A 23132-nucleotide genomic window follows, 5' to 3' on the forward strand; every position below is an offset into this window, starting at 1 on the left:
CCAAAAAACCTAGCATGACTTGGGTGGTGTGTCACTTCGAGAAAAAACCCCATAATTTCCCAATGTGTATAGTTTAAATAACAAAAATATATAATTGTAATATATAACTGTATTTAATAAATCAAAAACTATTTACTACCATTTCCATGTACAACAATCTATGGTACCTCCTGCAGTTTCCATGTTTATTCCTCTCTATTCTAGTTTCAATGTAGTCATGAATAATGAATAATATAATAATAATATAATAGTAATAAAATGATAATATACTACAATAATATAATAATAGAATGATATTATTTATATATATATATATATATATATATATATATATATATATATGTGTGTGTGTGTGTGTGTGTGTGTGTGTGTGTGTGTGTGTGTGTGTGTGTAATGTGCATAATTCCCATGGAGTAAACAAAACCACTGGACCAAGTCAAACCAAATTTGGCCACAAAAGGCACTAGTCATCCAATCAATCTGCATGCGGCAGCTTGTCAGCAAAAATGGCTAGGCGTGTCAGTTCTGACACGCGTGTCATAGGTTGGCCATCACTGCCATAATCCCATCTTAGCAGCTGTGATATAAAAGTTATAGCAATTAATGACCAAGATGAGCTTCTGGAACCAATCTGATTCCTATGTGGACTCAAAGACTTTCCTTTGAAGAATAAATTTACATGCGCACATATTTCACTATATACATTTGGTCTTTATTGCTTAGCCCATTCCCCTGAAAGGGCCTGTTTGTTTGTCAATGGGTGGGAAAGGCTGAGCCTTTTATGGATGCTGCGCAAGGAATCTATCATCTGCAAATAATTAGAATCAGACACTAGAAATGACATTGTTTTTCTAATGAGCAGATGTGTCTACTTAGAAGAGAAGAGGAACAGCTGTATCCGTATAAAATGGGAACGCGGGCCTAAGCTGCCATTATGCATTCTGCTCTAAGCCCATTACTTCCTTTTGATATTCAAAAAAATGGGGAAGGATGAGATCTTTACATAAACGGAATTGGCTTTTATATATTTGCAAGCATTTTTTCATCTGGAACCTTGATAGAGTCCCAAAAATGGTATCAGGGCTTTTTGTAAAAAGGCACTGACCAGAGGAGAGGACTCAAACATCTTCTCTGGATCCATTAAAACTCATTTTCATTGAGGGCCACATTAGCCTTATGGTCGCCTTCAAAGTGTTGATGAATCCATGGATACAGAGGGCTAACAATAATTGTTTTACATAATGGTTAGCCCTCTTTAGTTTTTCCCAGTTTGGATCCTGTGATAGTGTTGAACGACATCTCCCATCACCTTTGATTATCTGCCATGCAGACTGGGGAGAATGGAAATTGCAACCCAACCGCATTTGTGGCTCTGAGGTTGGGGAAAGGTTAAAGGATATTTTAATGTCAGACCTCACATCTATAAGTCTTCTATCTCAATTAAAATCCCACTACTCCTGCCAACCTAGCAGTTCGAAAACATGCCAATGTGAGTAGATCAATAGGTACCGCTCTGGCGGGAAGGTAACGGCGCTCCATGCAGTCATGCCGGCCAAATGACCTAGGAGGTGTCTACGGACAATGCCGGCTCTTCGGCTTAGAAATGGAGATGAGCACCAACCCCCAGAGTCAGACATGACTGGACTTAACGTCAGGGGAAACCTTTACCTTTACTATCCTGACTAAACAGAAGAAACTGCTGACTTCCAGATGTTGCATCACAACTCCTGTAAGCTCTAGTCATAATGCCTAATGATGAGGAATACAGTAATTGTAGTCCAGCATCTGAATGGCCACATTAAATGACACAGTGGGCTGAATTTAGCCCACGAGCCTTGAGTTTGACACATGTGCTCTAGAACAAAAAGCTGACAATGCCTTCTTTACTGTTTTGACAGTAGACTGCCAAATTAATGTAGCAGGACCATCATCAAGACTATCAATAATAGCAAAATACTGAAACCAACACTACCCCCAAAATAGGCAAGTACAAATTAAGTCAGAATCCTGTTGATATGACCAAAAAGTAAGCGGATAGAGGATTCATTGGGATGGCCTGTGCCAATCAGGAGAGTAGGTCATTCACAAATTACTTTTTCAGCTCCACTTCTATGCTGTAAAGTTATGGTGGTGGATGTCAATACTCATTACCTGACAGCACAGACAAGCTGTGAATGATATGAGACTTACATTGTAAAATCACCTTTTGGTGGCTTTGCCACATGAAAAGTAACATGTGAACATATCTTGCCAATCTCTGTGAAAAGGAAGCTGGTAGCTATAACACATTAGTCAACTGTTGTGCTTCTGAAAAGGTTGTTAAGCAATAGTGTAACAGGGTGGATGGTTCTAATAACTGATACAAAGAGAACTGGCAGTCTTAAATCTCTCATTTTGTTTAATCTTTCCCATTGTGATATAATAATTTTGTGTGTGTCAGGATCGACACACAAGTTCCTTCAATACTCTGGAGTGTGGATTCTCTGTCCCTGCAGACCTGAACTTATTTAAGTTAACTAGGTTATTCCTGACTATCTCTTTATGAGTCTTGATTTCCAATCAAGATCTATGCTGGCAGATGCATGAATGCGCACAGTGAAAAAAACTGCAACAATATACTGTAGGTACTGAGCACTTTTGCCTTTTTATTGTGACTGGTTAGCTCTTTCCCATCCTTACAGAGCCCTTTAAGCCACTTCTACCTGATACTCTCTTCTAATTAGTTACGCATTAGGAGACCGAAATGTACATGTGGAAGAGCCAAGTAAAGTCACCAATGATATACATTTATTGTGTTTGCTCGCTTTTTGCTTTTGATCATTCTTACTGCAACATCCTGGTGACATGCTGAGTCCCTTCATTGGGAAGAAGGCCAAGTAAAAATGAAGTAAATACAATTTACTTTGTTGAAGAAGACTGCCTTTGATAAACTCAGTCTCCATCCTTCCCCAGAAGGGACTAACACTCCAGGAAACTACTCTTAAACCAACAGAACCTACAGCAGATTTTTGTCTAAACTCTAAAGAAGTTGCTATCCCAGTTGCTAAACCTACTTGGATAGATTTTAATACCTTGAATAAATTCTTTAAAGTTCAGGGTTGCTTCTACAACCAGGTAGTTAGTTTCTGAATTTCTTCTATGGGGTTATTGTGCCTATACTCCATTTGCCAAGCAAGTGGGCTAGCCCTAATGCCAACTCATTAACATGCGATGACCTTCTCTTCCAAGTTTTCCTTTCCCTTGGCAACTCTTAAGCTCTGTTCATCGAATCGTTACCGTGAGAGATGAGATCAAGCTAGAATGACATGATACAAATTACTTTGGCTGAATAATCATATGATGAGCTACAGGAAAGGACTTTTATTAGCTTCAACTCAGCAGATATTGATTTGGGTGGGGGTAACGAAAATGGTTGATCAGTATATCAGAAGGCGAGTGACAGCCGTAGAAACCTGTAAATCAGAGAAACAGTTTTATTACCAAAGTAAGAGCTATGAGCTGCCCTTTACAGTTCCACCCCACCATGCCAAGGAGAACTTCAGATCGTAGTAATTTGTCTCCATTATCACTGAAATCCTTTGTGGATGGAGACTGAAAATGCTCCCTTTAGGTCCTTGTCTCTAATGGGGAAGAAGTAGGAATGATACACATGTGACTCTCCAAATACACTGGAGTGGAACCTAAGAAGTACTCATTTCTGGGGGGACGGGACCCATGTATACACCATGGGCATGAGCTATAAGACTTACTTAGTTTGATAGAAACATCACACTGCAAAATACTCAGTCCTAATTCGGTAGTACAGTAGAGTCTCACTTATCCAAGCTAAACGGGCCAGCAGAAGCTTGGTTAAGTGAATATCTTGGATAATAAGGAGGGATCAAGGAAAAGCCTACTAAACATCAAATTAGGTTACGATTTTACAAATTAAGCACCAAAACATCATGTTTTACAACAAATTTGACAGAAAAAGCAGTTCAATACACAGCAATGTTATGTTGTAATTACTGTATTTACGAATTTAGCACCAAAATATTAATTAATTTATTTATTTACAGCATTTATATTCCGCCCTTCTCACCCCGAAGGGGACTCAGGGCAGATCACATTACACATAAAGGCAAACATTCAATGCCTTTTAACATAGTACAAAGACAAACAAACATAGGCTCCGAGCGGGCCTCGAACTCATGACCTCCTGGTCAGAGTGATTCATTGCAGTTAATTGCAGCTGGCTTGCTCTCCCGCCTGCGCCACAGCCCGGGTGCAGGCGGGAGAGCAAATATCACGAGATATTGAAAACATCAGGAAGAACTTCCTCACTGTGAGAGCTGATCGACAGTGGAACTCTCTCCCCCGGGCCGTGGTGGAGGCTCCTTCTTTGGAGACTTTTAAGCAGAGGCTGGATGGCCATCTGTCAGGGGTGCTTTGAATGCGATTTCCTGCTTCTTAGAAGGGGGTTGGACTAGATGGCCCATGAGGTCTCTTCCAACTCTACTATTCTATGATTCTATGATTCTATGATTCTACATTGACTACAAAAATGGCTTGGATAATCCAGAAACTTGGATAAGCGAGTCTTGGATAAGTGAGACTCTACTGTATATCTAAATCAGATATATCCTTGAAGCTTGAACTTGAAGGAACTGGAGGAGGCGACGGCCGACAGGGAGCTCTGGCGTGGACTGGTCCATGAGGTCACGAAGAGTCAGAAACGACTGAACGAATGAAGAAGAAGAAGAAGAAGAAGAAGAAGAAGATATCTAAATCAATAGAGCTTCCTCCTTTTTGATTATATTTGCATGATCCTCTCTATAATCGTATAATTTTGCTGTGTGCAAGTCTTACATTTTCTGAGACTGGAGGAAGGTATGGAAGTAAAATACAGGGTATAGAGCCAGCATGTTGCAGTAGTTTGAGTGTTGGACTCTGGAGACCAGTGTTCGCACACAACTCAGTCATGGAAACTCTGGGTGACTTTGAGCTAGTCACATTCTTTCAGCCTGAGAGGAAGGCAAAGGAACCCATCTTCTGAACAAATTTTGCAACAAAAACTCCATTTTAGGTTTGTCTTGGAGCAGGCATTTCATTTATTTATTTATTTACTTATTTACAGTATTTATATTCCGTCCTTCTCTCCCCGAAGGTGACTCAGACGGATCACAATATATGGCAAACATGCAATGTCATTAGACAAACAACACAGAGACAGACAGACACAGAAGCTATTTAACTTTCCAGCTTCTGGCTTTGTGAGGGTATGCTCGATTCCGGCCACAGGAGGAGCTGCTGCTTCATCATCCACTGTGACACCGAGTCCTTTTGATGGTGTACTTCCTCATCCGGCATGCATGCTGCTGGTCATTTTTATGGTGTTTTAAATTAATTAAATTAGCCTCCCCGCATAAGCGGTCCCTAAATTTTCCTACTTGACAGATGCAACTGTCCTTCGGGTTGCTTAGGTCAACAACGAGCAGGGCTATTTTTTATTTTAATTGTCAGGTGCTCAATTTGACACGGGCTGGCTTCGAACTAATGAACTCTTGGTCATAGTGGTTTATTGCAACTGGCTACTAACCAGCCTGCGCCACAGCCCGGCATGGGCAAACTGAGGTCCGGGGGCCAGATGCGGCTCCCTGGGTGCTTACCTCAGGCCCTTCTCATTTTCCCTGTCCTCTCACCATAAGGACATGGTGGCCCGCCCCGTCCTAATGCAGAAAGGACAGGGGAGGAAGGTATGCAGCAGCTGAGAGCTCTCCAGAGTGCTCTCGGCCACAGCATGTCTCACCTCCTCCTGGAATAAGGACGGTGCGAGCGGTCCCATCCTTATACCGAGAGGAGAGCCCAAGGAAGGCACGCAGTGGCTTAGAGCCCCTGTCTTGCCCTTCTTCTGGCATAATGCCGAGAGGACAGCCCGGAGATCAGAGGAGGAGAAACAGGGAGGAGCATCGGGGCAGTTGCTGCATGTCTCAGTTTCCTCCCAGCATAAGGATGGGGCGAGCAGTCTCATCCTTATGCCAGGAGGACAACCTGAGGATGACCCGGGCCCTACCCCACCCCCTCCAGGCCCTCTCCCTCTTGACCAGCCTATCTCCATCGGACCCAAAATGTGGCCCTAAGGCAAACAAATTTGCCCATGCCTGCCTTAGAGTCACTGTAAGAAATTACTTTAAGGCACACAACAACCAAATACATAGATGTTGTCAGAGTAATTTACGCAGCAGCAGTTGGATGGAATCAGTGGAACGCAGAACGAAGAGACACTCAGAGACGTTAGTAAAACTATATACAAAGTTTTACTGTACAAGACAAACAGGCTTGCAGACAAACACAGGACTTGACACAACTCGGAAGAGAACAGAACAGAACTGATGCAATCAGTAATGCATAAACACTTGTGTCTGGACACTCCCCAGTTCCAGCCACACATCAAGGTCATCACAGCTTCTTAGCAATTAACTCTTTCCAGACTATAGTACACTCTGGATGATGCAATTACTGCAATACTGGCAAGACACAAATTTCATTTAAACACTATCTATACACAAATCCCTCTACTAATGTTGCTGATCCTGAAACAAAGGATTGTTTAATGTGTTGCCGAAGGCTTTCATGGCCGGGATCACAGGGTTGTTGGCCATGTTCCAGAAGTATTCTTTCCTGACGTTTCTCCCACATCTATGGCAGGCATCCTCACAACCTCTGAGGATGCCTGCCATAGATGTGGGCGAAACGTCAGGAAAGAATACTTCTGGAACATGGCCATACAGCCCGGAAAACATACAACAACCCCAGCAAAGGATTGTTTGCATCATTCATCCTGTGCCATGGTTTCCCAAATGGAATTTCCTGCCCTGTTTATTGCTTATTGAGTTAAGCAGGTTTCATCAGTCAATAGTTGCAAGAGGGGCTTCACTAAAAATTAAACATGTACACTTTCCTTAATCAATAAACAGTATGGATGGATGGGAACCACATATGAGGAGTGGTCTTTTGATAGGTGTGGGATAGTGTTGTCGCCTCTGGGTCACTTCTTTCGCTTCATAGCACAGTAGGAAGTCTACCTGCATTTGTGCTGCCTTTTGACCCATGGATCTTTCCACTTCAGGAGGTCCTACAAATGGCAGTGCCATGGCTATGCACCAGTGATGCAAATCAGAGAACAATACAATCTCTGCAGTGCGTGAAATGGCTTGTTTAGGGAATGCTCCTTTATTACATTATCTTTGAGGTTTGTCCCTATTGTAACAGCTTCTGCCATTCTTCCATGACATTTGATATCTCCTTCTCCAAACTCTTTCCATCAGTGTCCGGTTTTAAAATATTTTCACTTATCCATCGTTCTGCTTGCTCATTTATGTTGAATAAGTGAGACTCTGCTGTATGTTAATTTTAATGAAAACTGCTTATTTTTGGTCTCTTGAGAACATAATCTAAAACCAATATATTTTATAGGAGAATAGATATGTTTTTTGGGCAACTGAAATAACACTTCTGAAGATCTGTTATATATTTTGTGCATTGGCAGCCTGTGGAGATTCCTGATTTTCCCAATACACACTGTTTTTGTTAATTGAGACAGTGACATCAGATTTCGTGGCTGTTTTGGCCTTACCACATGGATCAATTCACAACACAATATCATAGTATGCCCATGTTCACATCATACAGAAAAAGTAGCTCAATACACAGTAATGTTATGTTGTAATTACTGTATTTACAAATTTAGCACCAAAATATCATGATATATTGCAAACATTGACTACAAAAATGGCTTGGATCATCCAGAGGCTTGGATAAGCAAGGCTTGGATAAGTGAGACTCTACTGTATATAGAAAGAAGCAATATTAAGCTTCTTATTAAGCAATATTAAGCTTTTTTCTTTGAAAAAAATTAGTCACGAAATTGAAGCAATTATAGCTTTAGGCTGGTTCATTCCGTGTGGCTTTCTTCACATAAGCTCTGTTTCTGGACCTCGAGTATGTGCCTACAAGTTGCCTGTTGACCTATGGAAACCCACTGTGGCCCTCTCTCCATTTCCAGCCCCCTTTCCTCCCCACAGCCCAAGCAACAAATGAACCTTAGCCATTCCTCTCTATGCGCCAACGCAAGGCCCTCTTTTTATTTAAAGCAGATCGGGATTATAGGGAAACCTTGCCAGCTTGCGCAAGGGTGCGGAGCCACCTCTTCAGATAAGCGCTCTCCATTCATTAGACGGAGAGATTTTAAAGGCCTCTTTACAAGGGCATTCTTTGAGTGATTCTGTGATGCCAAATAAATATTTTAGAAGCCTCTTGATTTCCCCAAATTAGAACACGGCACATAATGCAATCACTCACTTGATTTGCTTTAATGCCTTTCAGCTGTACTTGGCTGCTGGTGATGTCATCAGACCACAATATCCATTGAGTTTCCCCCCACTTCACGTCTGTTTAAGCAAGAGAGAAACACACTTGACAAAAATGTCGGCCGTGGGCGCACAATGCGCAAAGGGCTTGCTTTTCTAAATGTGTAGAAGGAGAGCGCTAAAATTAAGTGCATTGACACCCCCCGAGCATTCAGACGGCTAAGCAACTCACCCACCTCTTCCTGCTTTTTGTCTCCTTAGGGATGCGGCAAGGGAATGATGTTGGTACACAGTATCGCTCCGCCATCTATACATATTCCCCGCAACAGATGGAAGCTGCCTTGAGGTCTCGAGATGAGTACCAAAAGGTAAGTTTCAGAACACCATATAAGGTGAATGCTCCCAAACTTCCCACAAGCATCCAACTTGGAGCAGAAAATATAGCTAGATTTTTTTTTTGCCATCAGCCTGCACTGTTGAAAAGTTTCTCAAAGTTTTAAGCATAGTTTTCTAGGCTTCCTGGAGATTCAAGCCTGTTCAGTTTTCTGCAATACTATTAGCTTCAGTGCACTTCATTCAAAGATCCCTTGGCCTCTGTATACTTTTCCTTTGGTGTCATTGATAACACAAGTGAGAATACATATCCAGAACTATGAGCATCATCTCAATGTTGCTGTGTCTCTCTCTCTCTTGTAAAAACTGGGATTTGCATGATGTGTTGGTGAATGCTTTCCCAGCTTCTTTTCCTCATGCATTTAAATATACATTTGGCTGTTATGAGCAAAAGTACAAGAGCAACAAAACCAGTAGGTTTCAAGTTCCTACCTGCAGGATGCCCTACCAAAGCTCTGTTTTTTTGTGTCATCTGCATCAGACGAGATTGTAGAGATGCTGAACTACTGTCTGGAGGTGGAAAATGGACATATAAGAGACAATGAACTGAAATCAGATCCTGAGAAAATGGTGGCACTGTGGATTTGGCCATTATCTCTGGACTGAGGAAGCTGGTGTTCAACTGTGTTGCCTTTCCTCTGAAGGAGGGGATATTTCTCAGTCTAGCATTGTCATTACTTCTAGAAGCTCAAAAAGCCTTATACCTAGGAGTATCTCCAATTGATATTGGTTTGTTATGCCAACTCTTGCCTTTCTAGGATAGGCATGTCCAAATGAATCATGTTCTGATAGCAATTTGGTTAGAGTTTGGTAGTGTGTTGTCTTTGGCAATCGTATACATCTGAAGTTCATTTCCACTCAGGCCATATTGTGACACTTCTTAAAGAACTACTGTTTGCTGTTGAGCTTAGCTCAAAGTGCTGGTTATCATTGTCAAAATCTTAAGTATCTTGAGGCCCAGTTAGGTGAAGAAGCACCGTATCATCCTGTTTATGCCCTTTTTTTCATGTCAGGAGCGATTTGAGAAAGTGCAAGCCGCTTCTGGTGTGAGAGAATTGGCCATCTGCAAGGATGTTGCCACGGAATGCTCAGATGTTTTGATGTTTTTGCCATCCTTGTGGGAGGCTTCTCTCATGTCCTTGCATGGGAAGCTGGAGCTGACAGAGGAAGCTCATCCACACTCTTCCCGGGTTGGATTCGAACTGGAACCTTCAGGTCAGCAACCCAACCTTCAAGTCATCAGTCCTGCCAGCATAAGGGTTTGAACCCACTGCGCCACTGGGAGCTCCTTGTTCATGCACTAAGATCTCTATAGAATATCCTTCTTAAATTGCCAACACCATGTGTTTAGCAATACTGTACACAGTTACCTACCCTGTGAAGGCACTGCAGCTTTGGAATGACTCCTCTGACAGTTCTCTTGACCTTGTTTCCTTTTTGCACCAATTTTTTAAAAGAACCGTTTTGCCCAGTATTTTATAACTTCACTTTGAAGTTTTCCCTTTTATTTTAGATGCAATTGTTTCATTTTAGGTTAATGTGCTGGTTGAAAATGGGGTGGGGTTTTTTTTTTTACCATAGTCCTCAATATCCTTGTTGACCAGTGGATTCTGAGAGCTAGCTCCCAAAACAATTTTTCCCAGCTCTCTCAGAAATATAGAACACTTCCATGTACCAAGACAAACTGGTTCCAGTTCTAGTTCAGTGTTGTCTATCATGTCTGTCATCATGGACTCTCCAGGGTCTCATATGGGGTAAATGCCATCACCTGACCCTTGTCATCCCTTTTACTGGAAATGACAAGATCAGAATCTGGATCTTCTACATTCATTGCATACTCGTGCCTCTCAGCTATATTCCTTCCTCAAATGGTTCTTCCCATTGACCATAGTTTTGTCTTTTCTGTAGAATGCAAACCCTTTCCTCCCAAAAGCCATGTTTCTTCCTCCATCCAAGAGGCTGAAAGTAGTTCTAGTTAAACTATTTTATTGGTTTCTTTCCATTTTAAGTGTGGGTTTTCTCTTAACTTTGGAGGCGGTAGAAAACTATCCCTCCTCCTTTCCTGCTCTGCCAGCGTTTTCCCTCCTGAATACTATAAGGACAGGGATGGTGGAAAAGGGGACCGTGGCAATAGGATTTCATTGCTGAGGCTGCCAGCGGCACTCTCGGAAGAGCTGAACACGTTGAACTCGCCAATTTCAACCTGGCAGGCTTGAGTCCCCCTTCGCTCCCAGTTAAGCTGCGGTTCAGTGTCAGCGGCTCCCCCCTGGTGCGCTCCGACTGGGGCTGGCAATCCTGTCATTGTCTGTCTGTTTTGGGCTGCCAACTTGGATGGAAAAGTACTGGGCTGTGACTGACTGATAGGAGGTCAAACGTGACTGTGAGAGCAGCAGGGGTTGGCCCTCTCTGCTTAGAGACAGAAGCCTGAGCTGCGAGGGCTTCAGCCATCCTTCAGCCAATGTCCACAGCTTCCCTGTTGCTCTTTCCTCACACTCGATCTCAAAGCCACACCGATTAGTACCTTTTTTCAAATCTAACCACCATTGCCCACAGGTGCCATCTTTGCATCTTGCCACCACCCACACATTCTGCAATACCTTGTGGGTGAAGGTATATTACATTGCCATCCTAGAGCAGACTTTGCAGCATCACAAGAAGGAAATTCAGGGGTATGAGGTTTTCTCCAACTCTATCTTCTAAGGCAGGGGTCCTCAAACTTTTTAAGCAGAGGGCCGGTCCACAATCCTTCAGACTATTGAGGGGCCGAATTATCATTTGAAAAAAAAAACCCGAACAAATGCCTATGCACAGTGCACATATCTTATTTGTAGTGCAAAACAACAACAATAACAATGAAAGACCAATACAATATTTAAAAATGAAAATAATTTTAACTAACATAAACCTATCAGGATTTCAATAGGAAGTGTGGGCCTGCTTCTGGCCAATGAGATAGTCAGGTTAATTAGGATTGTTGTTGTTGTTGTTGTGTGCCTTCAAGTCATTTCAGACTTTGGCCAAGCCTAAATCTAAAATTAATTATTTATTCATTCACTACATTTATTTACTACATTTATTTCCCACCCTTCTCACCCCGAAGGGAACTCAGAGCAGCTGTATGTACATACAATATATTATATTATTAGCATAGCACAATATTAGCATTATATATTACTATATTGAACTATACCACTATACTGTAATATTATATGTAATATATAACATATAATTAATATTATTATATGGTATTATTATTAGTATTGTATAAAATGATAATATTATTATCAATATCATATGTATATACAATATATTATATTATTAAAACTGATATAGAATATATTATAAATGAGGGCGGGGGCCAGGTAAATGACCTTGGAGGGCCGCATCCGGCCCCCGGGCCTTAGTTTGGGGACCCCTGTTCTAAGGTAAAGGTTTCCCCTGACGTTAAGTCCAGTCATGTCTGACTCTGGGGGTTGGTGCTCATCTCCATTTCTAAGCTGAAGAGCCGGCGTTGTCCGTAGACACCTCCAAGGTCGTGTGGCTGGCATGACTGCATGGAACGCCGTTACCTTCCCGCCGGAGCAGTACCTATTGATCTACTCGCATTGGCATGTTTTCGAACTGCTAGGTTGGCAGAAGTTGGAGCTAACAGCGGCCGCTCACACCGCTCCGGGGTTTGAACCTGCGACCTTTCGGCCTGCAAGTTCAGCAGCTCAGTGCTTTAACACACTTCGCCACCGGGGCTCTATCTTCTACCCATCATAAATCTAAGATTTTTTTGGAAGCAGTATAACATTGTATTAGGTTAAGTTCAGTAAGTGAGAACACCCCTTCTTAAGGTTATCTGTGAACCGTCACCGCCACTCAGTAGTAAAAAATCAGTCCCTCTTTCATACAGGAATAAAATATTTGGGGAAACTTGAGTGGGCATTGGTGTGTCCATGCAAAAAAAATCCCTTGGGTAATGAGGATGACCTGGGAAGGAATCCCACTGGAGCATTGCAGGACACCAAAATACTTGGGAGTTACCCTGGACCGTGCTCTGACTTACAAGAAGCACTGTTTGAATATCAAGCAAAAGGTGGGCGCTAGAAATAACGTACGAAAGCTGACTTGGACAACCTGGGAATCACAACCAGGCATAGGGAAGACTCATGCCCTTGCACTTTGCTACTCTGCTGCTGAATATGCATGCCCAGTGTGGAATACATCTCACCACGTTAAAACAGTGGATGTGGCTCTTAATGAGACATGCCGCATTATCACAGGATGTCTATGTCCTACACCACTGGCGAAATTATACTACATTGCACCACCTGACATCCGTTGGAAAGTAGTAGCCAGCAATGTAAGGACCAAGGCAGTGACATCTCTGGCCCATCCCCTGTTTGGATATCAGCCAGTACGCCAATGCCTTAAATCAAGAAATAGCTTTCTAAGATCTACAGAGATACTTGCAGGAACACCTCAGCAAGCGAGAGTCCAAAAGTGGCAGGAGAGACTCCCTCCTGGGCACACAGAAGACTGGGTGACTTAGAAGGTGACAGGTAGCCATCCAACATTTGCTTAAGCCACCACCTTGCAAAGCAGTCTATCCTGCTGTTGAGCAGCATCCAGAGGTTGGTTGAACTGTTCAATCAGAATCTTCATTCTTATGATTTGAATATTTACTTAAACAGAAATGTCTGCTGGCACTTTTATGATACACTGCGAGTTGTGACATGCTCCAGGCAGACCCATAGTAACATATTTGCTAAGTGCGAACACTTAGAAGCAAATGCGGTCAGTGCTAATAGTCAACACGGATTTACCAAAAACAAGTCATGCCAGACTAATCTGATCTCTTTTTTTGATAGAGTTACGAGTTGGGTCGATACAGGGAATGCCGTGGATGTAGCGTACCTGGATTTCAGTAAGGCCTTCGACAAAGTCCCCCACGACCTTCTGGCAAACAAACCAGTAAAATGTGGTCTAGACAAAACTACGGTTAGGTGGATCTGTAATTGGCTAAGCGAACGAACCCAAAGGGTGCTCACCAATGCGTCGTCTTCATCATGGAAAGAAGTGACAAGTGGAGTGCTGCAGGGCTCCGTCCTGGGCCCGGTTCTGTTCAACATCTTTATTAACGACTTAGACGAAGGGTTAGAAGGCACGATCATCAAGTTTGCAGACGACACCAAACTGGGAGGGAGAGCTAACACTCCAGAAGACAGGAGCAGAATTCAAAACGATCTTGACAGACTGGAGAGATGGGCTGAAACTAACAAAATGAAGTTCAACAGGGACAAATGCAAGATACTCCACTTCGGCAGAAAAAATGGAATGCAAAGATGCAGAATGGGGGACGCCTGGCTTGACAGCATTGTGTGCGAAAAAGACCTTGGAGTCTTCGTGGACAACCAGTTAAACATGAGCCAGCAATGTGATGCGGCAGCTAAAAAAGCCAATGGGATTCTGTCCTGCATCAATAGGGGAATAGCGTCTAGATCCAGGGAAGTCCTGCTCCCCTCTATTCTGCCTTGGTCAGACCACACCTGGAATACTGTGTCCAATTTTGGGCACCACAGTTGAAGGGAGATGTTGACAAGCTGGAAAGCGTCCAGAGGAGGGCGACTAAAATGATCAAGGGTCTGGAGAACAAGCCCTATGAGGAGCGGCTTAGAGAGCTGGGCATGTTCAGCCTGCAGAAGAGAAGGCTGAGAGGAGATATGATAGCCATGTACAAATACGTGAAGGGAAGTCATAGGGAGGAGGGAGCAAGCTTGTTTTCTGCTGCCCTGCAGACTAGGACACGGAACAATGGCTTCAAACTACAGGAAAGGAGATTCCACCTGAACATCAGGAAGAACTTCCTCACTGTGAGAAGGGCTGTTCAACAGTGGAACTCTCTCCCCCGGACTGTGGTGGAGGCTCCTTCTTTGGAGGCTTTTAAGCAGAGGCTGGATGGCCATCTGTTGGGGGTGCTTTGAATGCGATTTCCTGCTTCTTAGCGGGGGGTTGGACTGGATGGCCCATGAGGTCTCTTCCAACTCTACTATTCTATGATTCTATGATTCTATTTTCCAGTCCAGGAGGGCCGGCGGAAAGTGCATGACATTTGGATTCAGTGCTCTTCAATCTCCCAACACAAGGCATGCCTGGGACAAGCCAGGACTCTCAAATACCTTGGCTGGTATTGGCACAGGTTAGGGTTGCGTTCATGCCAGGAACTTCTGTGGATTCCACTCCGTAGTTCTGGACCTCTTCTCTGGCCACCCCCAGCAGAGTTGGCTCAGCCCTGCTGTGGCATTAATACAGTGAACTATTCTGCCGGAGCTCTGGTTAATCCAAGCTAAATGGCCCGTTGGCTCCTCTCTGGAAGCCTTAGCCATCACCTGCCCCATTTCTGTGTTGCTGTGATCTTTTCTTACTATTCCAATTGTTTAATTATATTTTGTGAGACCGTTTCCCCCTCCCCTTCCAAACTTGTCATTATCTCTTCCAAATGTGCAAATTGGTGTTAAGTATCAACTGCCACCGCACATAAACATCCACATTATTCAATGACATTTTATTACAGCAAAGGGGGATGGGGGAAGATGGTGTAAATGACTTGCCTGCTGTAAGATGCGGAAATTTAGAAGGATAATCGAGGGAGAACCTGGTTTGTTTCATTGCCCTCTGGCGGCCTTGGGACATCTTTACAGCAGGTCATGTGTCTCCTTTCTTCAGGCAGCATCTTAATATTTGGAAGTATCAGAAAATGTTCAAAAACTACATAAACATTTACTGACAATATTGGGAATGAAGAGTGCAAGCTACATTTGTCCTTATGTTTGTTTAGTGGGTTTCATTTATAGCATTGCACCTTTTGTATAAGCGTTAAGGATATAAATCTTTTGCTCTTTGGTCTTTAGATGCAAAAACAAGTAATTTCCACCTTTTCTCCTGAGTTGTGAGAAAACACAAATATTTTATACATCCCGGGATACTTTTGTATACAAAAATATACCTGGGAATTTTGAAAGAGAACTGTGAGGGTCCTTTTTGTCTCAAGAAAAAAACCATATTTTTACACAAAAGCAAACTTTCTAGGAAAGTCTACAAAAGCCTTTTTTGAGGAAATCCCTCCAATTTTGCACATACAAAAACAATGTTTCTGGAAACAGTATTTTTTGAGTAAAAATGTATGGATTTGGGGGGAAACCATGATTTTTACAGAAGCAAAAACCCATCCTTATTTATGCCAAGTACCCTATTTCCCCTAAAATAAGACATCCCCAGAAAATAAGACCTTGTAGAGGTTTTACTGAATTGCTAAATATAAGGCCTCCCCCGAAAATAAGACCTAGCAAAGTTTTTGTTTGGAAGCATGCCCATCGAACAGAACACCTGAGCATGCAGGATCGGTAAATGTACGTACCATAGAGTGTTGTACATGGAAATATTGGTAGTAACAAGAAATTCTTGATAGGATTCACAGTTTGTCTGGTTATGCTGGTTTGTGATGTACTATACTGTACTATTGTACAGTATATAATGCTCATTTTTTGTTCAACAATAAATGTGAATTTTTCTTCATGGAAAAATAAGACATCCCCTGAAAATAAGACCTAGCACATCTTTGGGAACAAAAATTAATATAAGACACTGTCTTATTTTTGGGGAAACATGATAATTGTTTTATAAACTTGTTTGGATGGGAAAATAACAGGATAAAAACTATATAGACTTCATGCTTCTGTGTTATTCTTCCTGATGGGGTTTTGTGATTTGGGAAATTCATATTTTTTACAAGAAACCAAAACCACCCCCACCCCACCCCCCCCACCCCCCGCAAATGTTCTTTTCAAACATCTGTAAATGAGCCATTGTAAAGCCAAGCCAGAACTGAGGTACTGAGGACTCCCAGATAAGAACACTGACCTTCTTCTGGGGGGAATCAAGGCTGGCAGATATTTTGGATTGCAGTTCCAACTAACTCTAACCAGAATAACCAATGGTAAGTAATGTTAAGTACAGTAGAGTCCCGCTTGTCCGAATTTTGCTTATCCGACACTACGTATTATCCGAGGCAAATGTTCTCCCCTGCTTGCTCTCTCTCTCTCTCACTCACCCCGTCGGGTGAGTGAGCGAGGGACAAGGGCAGGCGAGTGAAGGAAGGCAGCAAAGGCCCTCCCTCACTCCTTCACCAGGTCGGGCCCTGGTGCTGCCAGGACCCAGCATGGCGAAAGAGCTGAGGGATGGAGGGCGGGCGAGCAAAGGAGGGTGACAAAGGTCTCCCTCCCCTCGCTCACTTGCTTGCTTGTTTGCTCGCTCCTTCGCCAGGCTGGACCCTGGTGCTGCCAGGACCCGGCGTGGCGAAGGAGCTGAGGGACGGAGGGCGGGCGAGTGAAGGAGGATGGCAAAGGCCCTCCCTCCCCCGTTCACTCGCTCGGTCCTTCGCCAGGCTGGGCCCCGTGCTGCCGGAACCCGGCATGGTGAGGGAGCTGAGGAACGGAGGGTGGGTGAGTGAAGGAGGGCGGCAAAGGCCCTCCCTTGCCTGCTCGCTCACTCACTCCTTCGCCAGGCTGGGCCCTGTGCTACCGGGACCTGGCGTGGCGAAGGAGCTGAGGGACAGAGGGCGGGCGAGTGAAGGAGGTCGGCAAAGGCCCTCCCTTGCCCGCTCGCTCGCTTACTCAACCCGCCAGGTCCCGGTGCTGCTGTCACCACTGCTGGGACCTAGCCTGGTAAGTGAGCGAGAGAGGGAGGGTGGGCGAGTGAGCACCCACCCTGTTATCCGTCAGTTTCTCTTATCCATCATTCTGCCCGCCAGTTTATGACGGATAAGGGAGACTCTACTGTACTGTAATTCAACAGCATCTGGAGTGTTCAACCTACATCCAGTGATTAGTTCAAACTGAAATAAACTTATTGTGAATTAGCAGGCAGTGGGTCTACTCTACTCAGGCCCAAAGCAGTTTAAAACATGAATAAAAATGAAATGCTTCTTGAAAAAACAGCCTGTCAATTATAACATTATCCAAGCTTTGATTTAAAATACTTTGCAAGCTATCACATTGGCAGGTTGTTTGTGACATCTAAGAAAACAAATTAACACAAAGCATCTGAACAGAAGAAATGAGCACAAAATTCAAAAGTCCACCTGGGTCTTGTATCTAAAGAAATAGTAGAACATGAGAGTCTTTTCTATTTGTTTAAAGACTGATGGGGAGCAGCAGAAGTCTCCTGTGGAATGACTGTGGAAGAAATCCTCACCATCTGTCTACATATTGAGGAGCAAATCTATACACTGCATATAAACACCAGGCATTTTTCCAGAGTCTCCCAATACAACATTGTCTATTGCTTTTTATGTCTGGCTGTTTGGTAAAAAGGATGTGGGCAACTCTGGGCTCAGCAAATAGGGCTCCAGATTATACAGGCAAAATGTATTATACAAGAGCCCTGAAGGGATCCCTCATATAATCATGATCATAGGCTGTTGTAGTACAGCCTGTGAGTAATGTTACAAACAGTAGTATGGGTGCCAGAAGGGGAAAAAGGGTTACTCGGGAGCAGGAATCTGATGATGAGCAGCAGAGAAAGAGAATCCGAGACATACTTACAGCAACTACAGATGAGGAGTCGTTTGAGGGATTCTCTGGGGACGATGGGTTAATGAGTGAAGGACAAGAAGGAGACACCATGGATTGGACTAAGATAAGAGAAGTGCAAGCTATTTGTGAGGTGCCAACAACTAGTGATACCTTTATGGGGTTCTCTGGGGGTGAAGACTGGCAATGAGGGGATCCAACTGATTCTTGGAGGGATCTAAGTCTTGACAGGAGATGGAGGAATTGGAGGGAAAGTCAAGAGAATTCACGTGAAGAGCTGGGAGCAGCTGCGGGGGATAGTGATGGGGCGGTGGTCAGTTCATCTTCTGATGATGATTTCTAGATAAAAGTAGGTTCAGGGGTTAGGGGTCTTTGTAGAAGGCAAGGTGTTGATGTGCGTTCGTGTGCTGGGTATTGGTAAAGATTATTGTAGACTTGTTGTTGCCTGTTTTGTGTTTGGCGTTGGATTCGGATCTGCAGTTTGGACCTACTGATCATTTGCGTGTTTTTTGACACGAATTGGCTTCTCGTGACTGTGGACTTCTCTCTTTCTGGACCTGGACCGGTTTGGCTAAAGATGCTGCTTCTGCGGGCACTGGAGCGATGCTGGTTTGGATTTCTCCCGCTTCAACCCGGGACTTCGTCTGACGATGCTTCTCTTCCTGCGACTCCTTTTGTTAACCATTTGTGTTAACCCTTCAGAAGAGGAAGGGGAGCAGGAAGGTGTTCACGAATCTGAGGGTGAGTTGGAATCTGAGGAGGAGATTCTGCAAGTACCCACTTTTCAGGAAAAGCGAAAGGAAACAGAGTAGAGATGTCGTTCAGCTAGGATAGCTGCCAGAAATGCAGCTGAGTAATTAGGAACTGCCCTAGTAGCTGTGAGGGCACACAGGGCTATAAAGCAGAAGCAGGAGCAGCCAGCTCTTGCTGGTAACAAACTGACTATAATGCTGTCAGAACCCTGGCAGCAGAGCACCAATAACCATACGCAGAGGCCAATCTCTATCTAATATCTTTATTAAAGAAATATATAAAAGCAATAAAAACAAGTGAAGAATATAGTTCAGAAGCAGACCTTTCAAAAGAGGTCAAATATAGTCCAAAAATGTATTGTCCAATATAAGATATTAGAGTTCAAAGTTTTAATCCACTTGACCGAAACACACACTTTGCCAAGCAATAGTGTGGGGAATTAGCAGAGTCCTAGAGTTCAATGAAGCTTGACAACAAGGCTGGAATTAAACTTGATTCTTGGCTAGATTCATAACTGGGAACAAAGGCAAAACATGAGCGTGGAGCAGGGTCCGTGGTAAAACTGCAAGGCTAGGCAAGGCTTGAAAACTTGATCCGAGAAGTAAGGAACTGGGGTACGAAGTCCACACACGATCTCTCTCCTGAAGCTGATCAATTGACTCCGCAAGGAATTCCTCGCGCCAACCACCTATATTGGGTCTCGTTTTCCCGCCAACAGAACTCTTTCCCTAGAGAACGAGAAGCGAAACCCAACTCTGTCCAGATGTGTGACTCCTTAGAATTTCCCAAGGGAAGCAAGCCTAATCAGCTTGATTTCTGGCAGCAATGCGTAAACTCCTCCGTTGAGCTTCTCTGTTTCCCCTTTCTCTGGAATAAGATTCTTTTCTGGGAAACGGGGGGGGGGGGGGGAGTTCTGCCCAAGGCCTGTTTGGCTGAATTCTTGAGGACAAACATCAACATCCTGCAGGTGAAGAGACTCCGGCTCTTGCTGAACCGGCGAAAACCCCATGTTTTCCTCTTCGTCTGCCACAATAGTACTAGGAACAGGACTACAAGGCCCATGAGTCATCACAAATGCCTTTGCTCCCTTTGTGCCTGCTCTGAGTCTGTATCTGGATTTATTGCTATTTATTTGTCTGAAGTAAGACTGCTATTTGATTTGGGACTGTATCAGAGACTAAGAACTGCATTTGCCCTAAGACTTCCTGGCTTTCTTTTGCATTATTTCACTGAGTGTGCTGTACTTTATGTTTTGCTGAAGTAAAGCAGTTTTCATTTACTTACCACAGTGTCTTAAGGCTGTTCTTGCAAGACAAAGCAGGACACATGGATACTTGAACACTTACAACAGGAGCAGAGGCATTAAAAATAAACCTACAGTGCTGACGTAAACTGTAAATGTATAAACCTGCTAATGTGTGCAGGAAAGTGCACCTCTGTCCCATAAGTTTTTCATTGATTTATTTTTGGGGATTTGAGTAAGTGGAAGCTTTAAAACCACCAGAACTGGAACAACATTGCATTTCCAAAGAGAGTCGCTCCCTCTGGTGGGAATGTTTTATTCCAGATGTGATCCCCCCTCAGCATCTCTTTTCTCTTCCTTGCTGCTTCATCCCCCCCCTTTTTTCCCTCCCCAATGCAACATACTCATCTTGAATATGCTGCAGTGTAGTTGCCATAGCAGCTAGCCTAGGGACTGGTGGCTGCATCCTAAGGAGGAGGAAGATGAGGAGGAAGAGGAAGAGAAGAGTAGGAGAAAGAGCCTCCCATATCACATGTGCAAGGGTGCTATTGTTCCCTGTCAGCTCAGCTTGGGATGCATTGAAAAGCCAGGTCAAGAAAGGGCAGCATTGGGGGTTTTGCTGAGATTGTCAGCTGTGTGGCTGGTGTGGCCTTGGTCCCCGAAGACCTCTCCCCACTTTCCCCAGATACGGACCCACATGCACAGCCAGACCGCCGCCAGGCAATGTCATGATCTTGACCCTCAAGCGAGGACATTGTCGAGGGACGCAATTTGGAAGAGAGGAGGGAGCCACTTTGGTTTAGCTCCATGCCGCGGTTCCCTTTGAAACTAGTTAGGATGCAGGCGGCGGTGCAAGGGGGCCTTTCCTCCTGCCAGTTCAAACGACGGAAATGCAGATAACAGGCCTCAGATATTATAATTAACTTTCATTTACAGCGCAGCTGTCATCCGAATTGCTACCACCATCGAGGCACCGAGAGGGCCGTTCTGCACCTGGACCAGATTTTAATTTTAAACCCGGTCCTCCTTTGATCTGCTCCCTCTCTCTTTTACGCACGCACACATCCTGGTAGCAGTTCATTTGTAAAATAAATATTTCACACTCCTAAGCACCCAGTGCCTCGTTGACAACATTCAGATTGGCACTTTCTGGAGCTGATTCGTACCTTGACAGAAATGCTAAATGGGGAAGGGAAAACACTTTTCACATGTCCAGAGTTCCCACTGTTTGTGGGTATATTAGACTACTGTAATGTGCTGTACATGGGGCCACCCTTAAAATGTTTTCCGAAGGTGCAATAGGGAATTTTAGTTGGGATTGTAGTTCACAAATAGGAGGGGGTTGAGCATTCTTCCCACTCCGGAGTTTTCCCGATGTGAGCCCTAAAAACTACAATTTGCCCTGTTAGAAAGTGGCAATAGAGTGGGTCCTTGATATCAAGTGGGGTTTGGTCCATGAATCCCCATGGATACCAAAATTGGTGGAAACTCCAATCCTATTCTATGCAATGGCACAGTATTATGGCATCTCTTACATAAAATGGCAAAATCAGGGTTTCATTTTGAGATTTAAACAAAAAAAACTATTTTCATGCTGTGAATGGTTGAGTGTATAGATACAGAATCTGTGGATATGAAGACCAACTATACATTGTGTTGTCAAAGGCTTTCATGGCTGGAATCACTGGGTTGCTGTGAGTTTTCCAGGCTGTATAGCCATGTTCTATAAGCATTCTCTCCTGACGTTTTGCTTGCATCTATGGCAGGCATCTTCAGAGGTTGTAAGGTCACTTGCCTCAAACAGATAGGAGTTCTTTCTCCCATCCTGGGCTTTCCATAGATATATAAATCCCTCTTGCCTAGTTTTCAACAGACCTCACAACCTCTGAGGATGCCTTCCATAGATGCAGGCGAAACGTCAATAGAGAATGCATATGGAACATGGCCATACAGCCCCGAAAACGCACAGCAACCCAACTATACTTTCATGGGTATATTTTCTGCAAGAGAGTAAATAGCAGCTTCAATATGAACAAACTTTTTATTGGGGAACTGATATTGGTTGGGAAAATGTTAAACCCCTCTTTCCTCTCTGCTGCTTCCTGATCTGGGTCAAGGATTTAAAAAGATTTAAATTTAATTACCTGTCTCTGTTTTCTAATTTTACTTTGAGATTTGAGGTTAAATGGAGCTGGCAGAATGGTGCCCAGGCTTGTGCAAAGAGATTTCTTGCCGACACAATAATACTTCCTCTCTCGCTTGCCTCCTCTGTGCCCCCCATTTGTTCCAGAGGGTCTCACAAGCACAACATTTTGAGAATCTATGGGGCAAGGAGGCTGCAGTGGCGAAGTCAAACCTGTCCTCTCAGTTGCATTCTTTTCTATGGTGAAAAAACATAAGGAAATTTCACTAAATTTTATTTTATTCTTGGAATCTTTCATTTTTCAACTCCATCTTTTTTAAAAAAAAATAAAAATGGGGCAATGGTCATTTTCAAGGCACAGGTTGGAATCATAACATCATAGATTCATAGAGTTGGAAGAGATCCCAAGGGCCACCCAGTCCAACTCCCTTCTGCAAGGCAGGAACACGCAAAGCCCTCCTGACAGATAGCCATCCAGCCTCTGTTTAAAAGCTCCCAGAGTAGAAAACTCGAACACACCCCCAAGCAGCATATCCCACTAGTGAACAGCTCTTACCTTCATGAAGTTTTTGCTAACGTTTAGCTGGATTGTTTTGCTATTATAACTCCTCTCCGTTTTCTCTTCTCCAAGCTAAACCTACGCAGCTCCCTAAACCGCTTCTTGTAGAAATTCATGG

General features: G+C 43.7%; 1 protein-coding gene across 2 annotated transcripts in view; it reads left to right on the forward strand.

The window, feature by feature from the left end:
* The window catches only part of msra (methionine sulfoxide reductase A), a 268183-nt gene that overhangs the window by 170498 nt on the left and 74553 nt on the right, over nt 1–23132 (forward strand). For both annotated transcript variants that reach the window (XM_003219661.4, XM_062969408.1), the window contains exon 5: nt 8610–8716. In XM_003219661.4, coding sequence (XP_003219709.3) covers nt 8610–8716 — 107 coding nt within the window. The remainder of the gene's footprint in view (nt 1–8609; nt 8717–23132) is intronic.

Source organism: Anolis carolinensis, chromosome 1, assembly GCF_035594765.1.
Source record: "Anolis carolinensis isolate JA03-04 chromosome 1, rAnoCar3.1.pri, whole genome shotgun sequence".
NCBI classification, from domain to species: domain Eukaryota; kingdom Metazoa; phylum Chordata; class Lepidosauria; order Squamata; family Dactyloidae; genus Anolis; species Anolis carolinensis.